The 14,172-nt window shown below is 37.4% G+C and overlaps 1 protein-coding gene across 2 annotated transcripts in view; it reads left to right on the forward strand.

The window, feature by feature from the left end:
• Positions 1 to 14,172, forward strand: part of Syn1 (Syntrophin-like 1) — a 265,686-nt gene that overhangs the window by 215,251 nt on the left and 36,263 nt on the right. For both annotated transcript variants that reach the window (XM_083054313.1, XM_083054314.1), the window contains exon 5: positions 2,663 to 2,871. In XM_083054313.1, coding sequence (XP_082910439.1) covers positions 2,663 to 2,871 — 209 coding nt within the window. The remainder of the gene's footprint in view (positions 1 to 2,662; positions 2,872 to 14,172) is intronic.

A 14,172-nucleotide genomic window follows, 5' to 3' on the forward strand; every position in this document is an offset into this window, starting at 1 on the left:
ATTCTTACTTTGCGCATAATAAAATTATGATATATAAAGTTCGTTTTATTTTTTATTGTTTTTGACTCGGATTTATGATTTTATATTAATGATTAAGTGATTGCACGACGAGAAGGCTAACCGTAGTGAGAAATGGTTGACTCGTACTACTTAATCTATCTACATTCTTACTTTGCGCATAATAAAATTATGATATATAAAGTTCGTTTTATTTTTTATTGTTTTTGACTCGCATTTATGATTTTATGTTAATGATGAAATAATTGCGCAACGAAAAGGCTAACCGTAGTGAGAAATGGTTGACTCGTACTACTTAATCTATCTACATTCTTACTTTGCGCATAATAAAATTATGATATATAAAGTTCGTTTTATTTTTTATTGTTTTTTACTTGCATTTATGATTTTATATTAATGATTAAGTGATTGCACGACGAGAAGGCTAACCGTAGTGAGAAATGGTTGACTCGTACTACTTAATCTATCTACATTTTTACTTTGCGCATAATAAAATTATGATATATAAAGTTCGTTTTATTTTTTATTGTTTTTGACTCGGATTTATGATTTTATATTAATGATTAAGTGATTGCACGACGAGAAGGCTAACCGTAGTGAGAAATGGTTGACTCGTACTACTTAATCTATCTACATTCTTACTTTGCGCATAATAAAATTATGGTATATAAAGTTCGTGTTATTTTTTATTGTTTTTTACTCGTATTTATGATTTTATGTTAATGGTTAAGTGATTGCGCGACGAAAAGGCTAACCGTAGTGAGAAATGGTTGACTCGTACTACTTAATCTATCTACATTCTTACTTTGCGCATAATAAAATTATGGTATATAAAGTTCGTGTTATTTTTTATTGTTTTTTACTCGTATTTATGATTTTATGTTAATGATTAAGTAATTGTGCGACGAAAAGGCTAACCGTAGTGAGAAATGGTTGACTCGTACTACTTAATCTATCTACATTCTTACTTTGCGCATAATAAAATTATGATATATAAAGTGCGTGTTATTTTTTTATTATTTTTGACTCGTATTTATTATTTTATGCTCATGGCAGAGTAATTGCGCGACAAAAAGGCTGAATCCTTTCCTTTTCTAAAAAAGATATGTAAAATCGATACTCGCATATATCAAAGTTTATTGTTGTCGTTTTTCCACGATGCTCATTGGCTGTCAAGATTTGCGTTGTGTGTTATATTCGTAGTATCGAGAGGCTGTCATCGCGAGGATTAGCAGTTTGATAGTTTGTTCAAAATAAAATTAAATATAATAATAGTATTAGTTTTAAATAATATGTAGTAATACTTTAAACTCGATTAATATTTTTGACAGTTATCAGCTGATTTCTATCAAGAAATATTAATTGAGAATAAAATGTTATAACATGTTATTTACAACATATTATTATTTTAATTTTTTAACATATTATTTTAAAATTTAATTAGCAAATTAACGCTTTAATCAGCTGATTTCTATGAAAAAATATTAATCAAGTTTAAAAAAATTTTAAATTATTAAAAAAAAAACATTTTTTTTTAACATAAAACCGAAGAATGTGTGTTGTTCTAGTTTATTAAGAAAAAACTGAAATAAATATGAAATAATTTATAAAATAAAATAAAATCTCAGAATAATATTAACCTACTTTATTAAATTTTCCTAAAAATAAATTTAATATTATTTATATTTTAATTTTATTTTCGTAGTTAGTTAATGTCATATCTGTCACATTTTGTCAAATTAAACGAAACAAGTTGTCGTCAATATAATCGCATGGCCAGTCGCTTATTGTGTAACTTGGCAATATTATTTGATATAATTATTTTTTTTTTTTTTGGTAAAATAAAATATCGTTGGAAAAGGATATTTCTGAAAAAAACATACAAACTGTTTTGAAATCTGACACGTTCAAAATACTAAAAAATTTAAGCGCGAGAGATAATTGGACAGATCGATAACAGCTCTCGCGCAATCATTGGCATTGAAAAACGAGTCTAGCATTAGCATAATAAATCTAGAAACTAGAAGCCAAACAGGAAATTGCGAGGCTCTCCAGGCACTCTCTCGCAGTGTACGTAGACGAATTATGCGGGCTGTCGAGAAGCGAGACAATCTCCAGAGCTCGGGATACTACTACCTACGGGTTATAAACTTATTCCCGGGCCTTCGTGACCGATCCCGCGAGATTTATGTCAGACGTATTAAAGTTTTCGTGTTAACGAAAAGAGCGAAGGTTTATAAGAGCTACCAGGAACGACGCCGGGCACAAGTTCAATTCACGGCGCCGTCGTTTGCCTCGCCTTTGCTATGCGAGGGCTTGGCGGAAGCTAACCCCTGATTACGAAAAAAGAAAAAGAAAAATAAACGAATGGGTGTTTTTCGATAGCTTTCGGTGCAATGAGACTGTTAAATCCTGCACATTTTCAAGAAATTGGAATTGCGGTTTGAATTACATCGATATTTCCTCCGGAATGTAATTTTGATAATTATTTTTCACAATTGGACACTTCATGAGAACCAGATTCTATATAAGAAGTTAAAGATATGCTGTTTTAGAAACCTTAAGCAATGATAGCGTGATGGTTGTGACAATTTTCACTATTCTATCGAATGTGACGTTTATTTGTTTCTTCTTTTTGTTACAGAAGGCCGCATTCTCGAGCTGCACTCACCTGATGGTGTCCACGAATGCTGGTTGAGAGCCGCTGACAGCACCGAGGCGAATGTCTGGTTCAATGCTTTGCACTCGGCGTTGGCAGCCCTCACCTTGAAAGCATTACGACTGGCCTCAGCACTTCCGGATCCGCAGCAGCTTCAGCACATCGGCTGGCTCGCGAGGAGACATTGTCTTCAGGTGAGAAAAGCTCCCGAACACCGGGAAAAGTATGACGCTTCCTGACACGCTTCCAACATAATGCCTCGCGATAATTTAGCCGAGAATACGAAGTAGTACTTTGCAGTACTCCTGACATTAACAAAGTACCGTAATTCAACGAGGCGACCCCAATTCGCAATAATAGACTCACGCTAAAGATATTCATTTAACTGTCTCTTCAGATGCGACAAATAAAACATATATACCGTTGTCTTTGAGTTTAAGTGTTTAAATTCTAAGTTTTATGCCGCTGACGCTAAAATTTAATTTGTCATTATTTCGTGGGATAATAGATTTCCAACTTTACGAGTCTTCTCTAATAGAATACAAATGAAATGAAACTCTTAACTAGGACTTTGCATTTGGCTCTTATTATTGATTTAACTTGTATCGTGTCATTTGTATGTTTTTTTTTATTCGTCTTATTTTTATCCGCTCCGTTTCATTTAATTTCCGGTCGAACTTATATGAACTTATATGAGTTTGATAAAAAAAGAAAAAAAAAACGTGTACCTGCCCATATCAAGCATAGATCTTTTCACACTTTGAACCGGCGATCCTCTTTCAGTTCTTTCATTCCCACCGGCATCGTACAGATTGAGAGTAATCTTCTTTTCGGCAGTTCGAACAAAGGGTTGACACACGGTGTCTCCGATAAGAAGTACCCGCATGGGAGAAACTGCAATTTACCGAAAATATTTTTCGCCGACACAGTTTGCATACAATATATATTTCAATTCTGTTTTCTCACTCTTTTAACAACACTTAATAATCCTTCTGTCACTGAACGGATATCGAGAGTATCTTTAAATGTTAAAAATGTGACTTTTCTCTGTCCAAAACAAAATATAAAAAATCTTTATATTTAGAAACCTCTTAAAATATAAATGTTCGATAGCCAGCAGCTATAAAAAATTTTCGCAGTGCAACATGCAGTTGATACCCGGGTGAAAGGTGAAAATTATGCATCGACAGAAGGGTCAATAATTAATTTTGCGAAATTGAAGATATACAGAGTGTTAAAAATTGGACCGACAAACTTTGAAGGGAGAAAGAAGACTTCAAAATAAACATTTTTTGTTAATACTAATTTTCTCTACAATGTTTATAGTTTTAATACTTTATGATATGAGATATGAGTTTGTGACTTTTCAGTTTGTCATCTTTATATTAAAGTTAATGGAGAAACTTTTGAGCATTTACTGTAAAAGAGTGAATTATTTTTATGTATTTGTTCAAGATTAAAACACATTTTAATTTTTCCACTTATATGTTTGTTTATGTTTAAGTCACAAACTCCTATTTCATTACCATGTATAGTATAAAATTAAAAACGTCGTAGAGAAAAATAGTATTAACAAAAAATGTTTATTTCGATGTCTTCTATTTCTCTTGAAAAGTCGGTCTAATTTTTCAACACCCTGTATATAAAATTTCACACAGTCGAATCTCGCGTTTATAAGAGAAAGGTGCGACGGCGTGGAGATATATTTCGTATTAGAGGCGCACAATATATAGCCCGAGGATATGGGATTTATTCAACGTCAACGTTATGAAGGAGAAGGCAACGTCAATCGACCTTCCTTGGTCGCGCGCGTCATATTGCCTGATTACTGTCGCGAACGGTTGAAATCGGAGCGAGCGAGCGAGCGAGCGAGAGAGAGACGTATACGTCGACCGGTATTTAAGCAGCAGCCCGTGGGACGATTTTGGAGGAGGGCGACTGGCAATCAGGCGCGCTAATGCCAATCAATTATGTGCCGGTAGCCGCGTGCCCTACGGCCCTCCTGCGGCGTCCTTGATGCTCGCCAGGGTCCTTTATCAACAAGGCAACATCCGGCCGGCCGGGCTTCGGCACGAGTATTAGTTATCGATTCCCGTCGGTTACACGATCGGTGGATCGATAGCAGGCAGCATCGCAGAGCCCTCGGTCTCGCCACCCGCACGTTTACCTGCTGCGATCTCTGCGAGTGACACGGAACTGGACGGAAGGGCGAGATGGAAGGCGGAGAGATGAGAAAGATCAACTGTCGCACCTCGGATATCCCTAGTGGCGATATTTAATTGGAAACTGCGGGATATAACGGGTCTCTCTCATCTCGTTGGGGTCCGCGTGGTTTCGGCAATAAATATATATATATATATATATATATATATATATATATATATGTAGGTAGTCGACGACAGATGGGAATCACAATTTCATCGCGATCAGTCATCTGGTCTGATTAGGCGTTCGGTGAGGGTTTAACCTTGATAGAAACGTGAAGATCGGCAGCGACGATATCATTTTTCGCCCTTTTATCAATGTATGGGTATCAACCGCGTGTTTTCGACACTATTGCACTGGGATAATTTTTTTATCTGTATTTTGTATTTCAAGGGAGAGAGAGTTCCGACGCATCTTTAATATTTAAAGTTGCTTGGATATCTGGGTATCTCTGTTTTTTGACGAAAGGGTTAATTGAATGTTGTCCATTTTTTCTCTTCGAGGAATTTCTTGATGTGACCATCTGAAAAAAAAAATGAAATTTGTTATTTAATTATCCCATCATTATTGATTAAGAAAGAATAAGTTATATGTTTCGAACTGGATAAAACGGAGTTTTGCAAATATGGAGATGCAAAACTATTCTTTCGCTAAACCTTTGTAAAAGAGTTAAATATTTTTCCAAAAAAAAAAATCCTTGGAAGGGGACGTTGATTCCGATAGATGAATGTGCAAATTCATTCCGCGCCTTTGAAAAAAGATATTTATCCGCTTCTGATTGGCATTCCACTTGCACCCGAAAAAAAGCTCCAACGCACACATCAATTCGTATTATATACATACATGCGCAGGGCAAACCGGATAAATATTGCCCCCGTTATATAGATCTGCGATATTTACATTTTTGCATGAATCGAATCCGAAATGCTCGCGCTAGTAGCTCCGGCGTATTATTCATTAGCACATCCTAGTACAGAATATATCGATCGCTAATCTACGAGCCCGTAGATAGATCGTGCGCGGCCATGTCGTTTAATTAACGATCCGCGATGGGGTATTTAAGTGACGCTGATCGCTGATCCAACCAGAGTGATAGAGAGAGGGGGAACGCAACGTTTATGGATTTCGCGTGACGCCCCGTTAATCAACTGGCCGTTGAACGAGTTGTATCATTATTTAGCGAGCACCTCGTAAAGCTGGATATTGCGTTTTATGAACAGCGGCCTCGGAAAATGCACGCAAAGCGCGAAAACGCCGGATCATCGCGCGGCGCGTTTTCATAACTGAAACAAAACTGCTGTGAAAAATATCCTCCCCGAAAAAAACGGCCGCGCGGAGCGAAAAACACCCAGGACGCGAGTCGCGCATAGTTTTGCCCCCCTTCTGCCCCCCTTCTGTCCCCCCTCGTGTATTCCGGCTTCCGTCATCCTGTTTAATGTCGTCGCTGCTATGTCGCGCTCAAATCGTCGATTTATTTTATTTGCCATTGAATGTAATCGATTTCCGGCTAGTTTCCACTCTCTGTCGACGATTTTCGTGCTGGTCGGTCATGTTAGCCGATTATAGTAGTTATCCCTACCTGTTGGAGTATACATAGTTGCTGAAATGTACGTAACATACTCTGGTCGTTTCAATCTTCTTTCTTTTTTTTATCATTCACAGGTGATACTTTGGTTGTTGAAGTTGTAGTAATTTAATTTTGCATATCTGAACGCACACGTACAAGTATATACATCGGAGAGTTTTATTTTTTTCACTTGTAATTATTATTACATTTTTTTAGCGAAAAATAAAATTATTGTATACAACATATTTTTTTTCAATAATTGTTTAGGAATTTTTTATGAAGAATTCGCAATTTTTTATGAAGAATTCGCAGAAACATGTTCATTAGTAGTATAATAGCTTATAATATAATATGCATTAAATTTATCACAAAACATTCGTAATATAATAAATAATAAATAATAATGTTACACGATATTATTCAAATCGAAAATATACTCGTGTGTAAAATGGTTCGCATTTTTCCCCTATTTTTTGCATATTTTAGCAATTTTGCAGACACATCTCGCACTTTGATCCCTCCCTGGGGAGGAGGTGATACCCCAAAACGAAGGCTCCCATTTTACTCGGTTCTACTCCGTTTTACGATTTGGAAAACATTGTTGGGAAATCGATTGTTTGGCGATTGGCTCGCGTGTAAGCACAGGGTCGGTTCTTTGTCGAAAGGAAACGAAATGCGACATCCTGCCCCCGGGTCGGCGATTTGTACAAGAGGCGTGACGCAAATACGAGTCACGACGGCTGGGGCCGGAGGGTAAGGGCAGGCCGATAAATCCAACAAGTTCACATATTGAAACGGTCGACGCGACCGGAAGTAACGCCCGGGGAGTAGGCGGATGGCGGAATGCCGCTTTCCCTTAATCTCTTATATACGACCGCAATAAAGTGTCAATCTCGTGAGAGAGAGATACGTACGTATACGGGATATCGGCGCAGCCGGTAGTGACGTGGACCTGCGCTTTCTCCCGAATTGTGATTCAAGGCGTGAGAGACCTAGTATCGAGATACGGAGATTAAGCGAAATTGAAATCACACGAGAACACCGAGAAGGTGCGAGACTTGCGGCCGGTTTCTTCAGAATAGATTAAGCCTACCTATATTCAACGAACTACTCACCTTCTAATCCTAAGATCTAAACACTCCGAACTTAAACCCTAATCTCACCCTTACCTAACCAGTTTCCTGTCTACAGAATGGAGATTATCGTTTCCCAATTTTCATCAGTTGGAAACGAGGAAGAAGATGTTATTTTCTTTTAAAATGACGTTTCACAGTTAGTATATACACTTAAGACGAAAGAAATCTAAATCTGACTTTAGCTAATCAGTTTCTCGTCTACAAAATAAAAATTATCATTTCCCAATCTTCATCAGCTGGAGACGAAAAAGAGATGTTATTTTCGTTCAAAATCATTTAAAAATTAGTATATGCACTGAGAAAATCTTCTATTAAAATTTACCCTGAAAATTATGGTAATCGTGGGACAATATGGAAAGAATTTTATGAGAATTTCTCTGATTAATATTTATCACAATAAAAATAATAATATCTATCACAATAAAATATAAAACATGTTTGATTAATTTGACTAAACTGCATAGTAAAATTAATCAGACATGTTTTATTGTGATAGATATTATTTTTATTGTGATAAATATTAATCAAAGAAAATCCTTTCCATACCATATTGTCCGACGATTATTTTTCAGGGTAAATTCTAAGAGAAAATTCTCTCTGTGTGCGTGATGAAAAAAATCTTAATTTAATCCCTAATTTGATTTTAGTTAATCAGTTTCAATTAATATTTTTTTTCAAATGACACTTCAAAGTTAATATATACACGTGAGATGAAAAAAATCCCCGAAATTATGATTAAAGATCGTGTCGAAAGTCCTTGTTGAATAGCCTGCAATTAGCCTGTCACTCGTAACGACTTTTCTTCCCAACAACCGTCGGTGTAAAAATAAAAAAAAGAGATCGACTAGAGGGGAACAAATAGCGGGAATACATCGAGCGCGCAAAAAGCGTTAAAATTCCACATCAAAGTGCATCGATGGCGTCGATTAATTTTGTCGTGCCGTGTCTGCCCGCTCGCGATAAACGTATTTTCATGGAATTTCGGCACTTTCCGAGGAATTGCGACGAGCCATTATAATTTCCATGAAAATCGACCGGACGCCGGATTGCGCCGGAGGGGGAGACTCGACGATCGCTTTATTTTCGACCGCGCAATCCCGCCCGGATATAAATTCGTCCCCCAATCATACTGCAATTTCTGTTTATTCAGTTCTTACGCGCGCGGCCCTGTTTTCGGCACATTGACAGAAGCGTATTTAATTGTCGCGTTTTTATCCAAAGTAACAGAGTTACAAACAATGATATATATTAATTTAATATAAATATTGATAACGACCGAGAACATATATTTTGCACGATAATTTCATTATGTCGAGAAGACAGTAATTATTTGTAAAATTATTACGGATAAGAGCGTACTAAAAAAATTCGATTATTGTAAATCTACCTATATAATCTCTCTTTGCGCAGTTGTTACATTATATATATAGATATTTATTGCAAAGGGGGAATACTGTTGAAATGAATATATATACGATTTATTGTTATTATTGTTCGCGTTGCTCATATATAGTTTTATTGTTGTCGGATCTCTTTCAAACACGAAACACGGCGACCTGAAGCTTGGAAGCAATTTATTCGCGTATTTCCCGGCGAGTGTGTTGCTCGTTGTATTAAATCTGAGGCCGAGCGGGCATTAAATTAGCCGTTGAAAATTAACGGTACGGCATTTAAGTATATTTTAATTAATCCGAGCATAGTACAGGCGGCGGCGGCGCCTCGCATATTTTTTCACTAACTCGGAGTTAATGTAATTGGGCAAAACTTAAAGCGCGCCCTTCTCAATTAACCCCCTCTCCCCCCCCCCCCCGGGACAATAAAGCGTCGCGCTCTTTATTAATGCCTTTCCATTCGTAGTCAAATGTAAAATTAAGCGCCCTGGGGGGATAAATAAAAAAAAAAAAAAGAAGCTTTCTCTCCTGCCGACGTGTCAGAGCGGGGCGAGAGAGAAGATATCGAGGCCGCCATTCGTTATCCCGGAAATCACCGGCGATCCTGCTGGAAATTCACGAGAAAATTCCTTATAGTGATAAGTTTCCTTAGACGAGGGCGCGTCTTGTCGTCATTTACAATTTTGCTCTCCATTTTTGGCGACGAATGCGCGCCATTTTTTTTAAACGGCAATGATAAATGATGACGACGACGACGAAACAGCTATATGTATGTATACGATATGCTGATAATAAAACGACCCTTCTAATTTTGAATATTTACTCGCGGAGGGTCTCTTTAATCCCTCTGTCAATGAAAAGGTATCCGGATACCCAAACTTTAAATATTAAGAATGTGTCGGAAGTTTTCTCCGCCAGCAGTTGCTATAAATAAATTATTATAAGTGTCAAAAACACGCAGTCCCCTAGGTACCAATATAACGATGAAAAGATGAAAAATTATGTTATTGACAGAGGGGTAACATTTCGGATGAAAATACACATTTATATACGATAGGATTCGATTCCGTTCTCTCTGCACGCTAGATAATGGTATTGTAAAGGGCGACAATAAACTTACCCCTGTCGATGCCCTTCTCTGCCACTCTTCCTTTTTCATTCCCTTCTGCTTTCTCTCTCCCTATCGACAAAAGTCCTCCGTCCCGGCTAACCGGAAATAGTTTCCGAGGTCAAGAAGAATAGGACTTAGTGAGAGGAATGCAGAATCAGCATCACAGTCGAGGGAAGTGAGCAGGGTAAGGGTACTTTAAGCCGGCCAGGCTTTTCCGATCGCTCAAGCCCGCCAATCGGACGGTTCCGTCCGGCCGCCGGTATTTATTCGGCGTGCCTTTCCCTCGGGGGAAAAGGGAAGGGAGAGCTAACCGCTATTTTAACCCTCTCGACCGCCCGCGCCACATCCGCCCTCTCTTTCCCTCCATCACTCCTCCGTGTGTTTCTCTCTCGATCGAAAGAGCCGTGGGGAGGCGTCCGACTGTTCAAATACACCTTATGTGTGCATCTACACGCACGAGATCGCCGACGGAGGTTTGATTCGATGTGAGGGTTCAAGTCTGACATTAGTTAAATTAATTTTATTTTCGAACGAAAGAGACGACGTGTGAAAAATTAGGGTGCATCTCATTTTATATTATTGCCAATATTATGAAATGTATAAATTTAACACAAGGATTCTATCGAGGGGTGTCTCACTGTCGCAATGTACGTTTTTTCTGAAATTACGCATTACTTCGCATTGATTTATAAGCGTAAAACAAACAATAATAACCCAAACAGGATTAAAACGTCTTAAAAATGATGTTATGACGTTTTTTAAATATATATTTTATTAAATATTATAATTTATGAAATCATTAATATTTGATACTCAATTTGTTCAGATCTAATCTAATTTTATTTGTATTTTGTGTGTATTCAAGTTTATATAAAAGACATTTTTATTAAAAATGTTTTTTAAGTTGATTTTTAAAAATTTCTGAATTCTTTAATCACGAAGTTTAAAATAAAACACTTTTCTATATAATTGGGAATGCGTAATTTTTTGTTATATCTTTATTATAATATAATATTTTAATAGGTGTTCCAACTAAATATTTGCAATATTAATTTTAAAAACTATTAATTTGTAAATTTTTTTGCATAATACACATTGGTACTATATGATTTAATATATGATACTATATGATTTAACAATAATATCTAATAAATTTATTTTTCTTATTCTTTTTATAATCATTCTAATTACATTTTTTTTACTAAATTAAACAATACTAATATTTAAATATTGTATTTCATTTAAAATTAACTAAAAAAAAGAATTAACATAATTACACGCATTCCGTCACACATTACTTAGAATTATACGGCGCATTACATGAAATTACTTACAATTAGAATTTTTGGTGAGTGAGACACCCCTCGAATTCTACATTTGCCAAGATCTTAGCATCCCCCTTTTCGCTTATAAGAAAAATTATATTACTTAATAAAGACACATGTTTTAATATTAAACTATTTACTGTTTGTATAGAACTCTATTAAAAATGAGTTTGCATCTATTAAAATAAATTTTCAAGTAGCTAAAAAATACTGCAATTTTCGTCGAGCATCTTCCAAATATGTATGAATCAGAAATTCGCGCGGTTCGCGATCCTTTCCGTTTCAACGTAAGTGCCACTTCCGGCAGAGTAACGGACTTTGCCCTTCGATTATTCGATTCCTGAAAGCTCCTTCATATCATACACGGCGCACCCTGCAAAACTCGCGGACTGCATCGAGGTGCTCGTTATTAATTAGAACGCGAGCCACTATCGGTCCTCAAACACAGACGCCGATGTTCTCTGCCCATAATCTTCTCTCGGACCTTCCTCTCACCCTTTCTCTACCTTTCCCCCCTCGCTCTCTCTCTCTTTCTCTCTCTCTCTCTCTCTCTCTCTCTCTCTCTCTCTCTCTCTCTCTCTCTCTCTCTGTGTATTTCACTCTTCTGCAGTGTCCATCTCACTTGCGCGGAAGTGGATAGTGCATCAGCAATGCTAAGCAAACTGCGGCTGGAACGACGGATCAAGAGACGATCGTGTACGTGTTCGTTTGCCAGCTTCAGCTGTGCGTGTGCGTACGTGTGTCAATATCCGTGCAAGTGTATCTACGCGACGGTGGATAGATAGATAGGGGATGTGGGATTGGCACTTTTGCGTTTGTGTGTGGATACGATGGATACGAGATGCGCTACGGCGAGGTCTGATCCTCTGCCGAGAGTTTTAAGTGACGTAACAGTCAGAGTACACTCTGTTGTCTAAATAATCGTCGATATTCTCCATTCTTCTCTCTTTCATCACATGCTCGATAGATGTATAAAATTTATAGAATGTATGTTTTCTCTGTGAAACAAACAATCGGCGCGTAAACCTGCTTCCATCTGTCCATCCGAGGGTGAAAATAAACTGAAGAAGGGAAGAGAAAAATTATTTATCCCGATTTATTCAAATTTGACGAGAAACGACGTCGACGATCCGCATTCGGCAATCAAATTCGAGTCGGAGAAGCGAACGAGGTAAAATCTCCGGAGAAAATCTCCGTCTGGATGCTTGCAATTTTAATGCGAGGTCTCATTTCCGTCGTACCCAATTAAGGCGTAATTGAATTGCCAAGGAAAATTAATTTGTCGGTTATGTCCTGGCGGTCGCGGAAGTCCACCGGTCCTAATGTTTTCAGCAATTATGCGTAAATTCGCGTAAACAACCGTGGTCGCCGCGTTATTAAGCGATTGTCAATTAAGAAATGATTTTCCTTCTCGGCGACGCGGCACTCTGAAATTTCTCCGGCAACGAAATCGGAATTCACTCACCCCCTATCTTTCGTACTCTTCCATAATCTACTCTCTCTTCCACGTTGTTCAATTCTCCTTAAAATCTAATCTCTAGTATTTCAATGTTTTCTAGCACAACTATTTCCATCTAATCTTTTTCAATTTATAATAAATTAAAGAAACACAAATTTAAGATAAATACAGGTTAATAGTTAGAAAATTATTTCTATAGTTAGAAAATACTTTTCTATTTGATTTGAACGGTCCTTTCTTGGACTATTTTTAGTAGGTTGATCAAGAAAATTCAGGTAATTTGTATGCCTTGACATACAAAAGGAGTCAACCTGCTAAAGGTGATCCAAAGAAAGGGCCGAAATGTTCAATTTAAATAGAGAAGTATTTTAAAACAAGTTGTTTCCAGTTTAATTTAACTAGCACCTTCTCTGCTAATGAACGAGGACCCGAATATCCAAAGCAATTTTAAATGTTACAATGTGTCAACACTTTCCTCCACCCGATACAAAATACAAAAAACCTTTATATTTGAAAACATTCTACTTAGAACAAATGTTTGATGTCCTGCTATAAAGTAACAAATAATAAACAGTACCCATTGACGAAAGGATGAAAAAGTATGCATTGACAGAAGGTTAAATATATTTTCGACCCTTAGACCGTCGCAATCCATAAGCATGTTGGCAGAAAAATTGAAAATATTCCTGGAACAGAGTTGTAATTCAAGTTCCTCCGTGTCCGACCGAGATTTCAGGACAAAAACGGGGCAAAATAGCCAGGGGGGTTCAATGATAGGCGAATATTGCGATTCTCCTGACGATAATTTTAGCGCCGGACACGACGAGATTTTATTTTCCATTTCCGCCAGTCGTAAGTTCCCCTTTAAAGGTATCTATTCCCTGGTAAATACACGGACAGGCGACTTTAAGAACGATATCGTAACGTTTCCACTCGCTTGCGCGGAAACGTCTCGTCGAGCTGGCTAACATCGGCTCCTCCTCGCGTTCACCCTTCTCTCGTGTATCAAGTGAGAGATATACCTCCTAATGTGCTTTCCATTAGGGTCGCCGTCGCGAGGGATGTAACGACGGATATACAGGATGATCGCATCATCGCAAGATAATGGTTATAACTAGGGGAGCGAGGGTGTACGCATGGTTAATAAAAAAAGCCAACGTTCTTTGCAGCCTCGCCATGGGATAAAACTGCGAGCGCTTTATCTCTCGTTATGTTTTGATTTCATTCGTTACGCTGTTTTACGAAAACACGCGTATGCTTTCTAGCGGTTTTTACAAAATGAGAGGAGGGAGCGAATGTAT

The sequence above is a fragment of the Prenolepis imparis genome, unplaced genomic scaffold, assembly GCF_030444845.1.
Source record: "Prenolepis imparis isolate NDT839.2.m4 unplaced genomic scaffold, iyPreImpa1.0 SCAF_14, whole genome shotgun sequence".
NCBI lineage: Eukaryota > Metazoa > Arthropoda > Insecta > Hymenoptera > Formicidae > Prenolepis > Prenolepis imparis.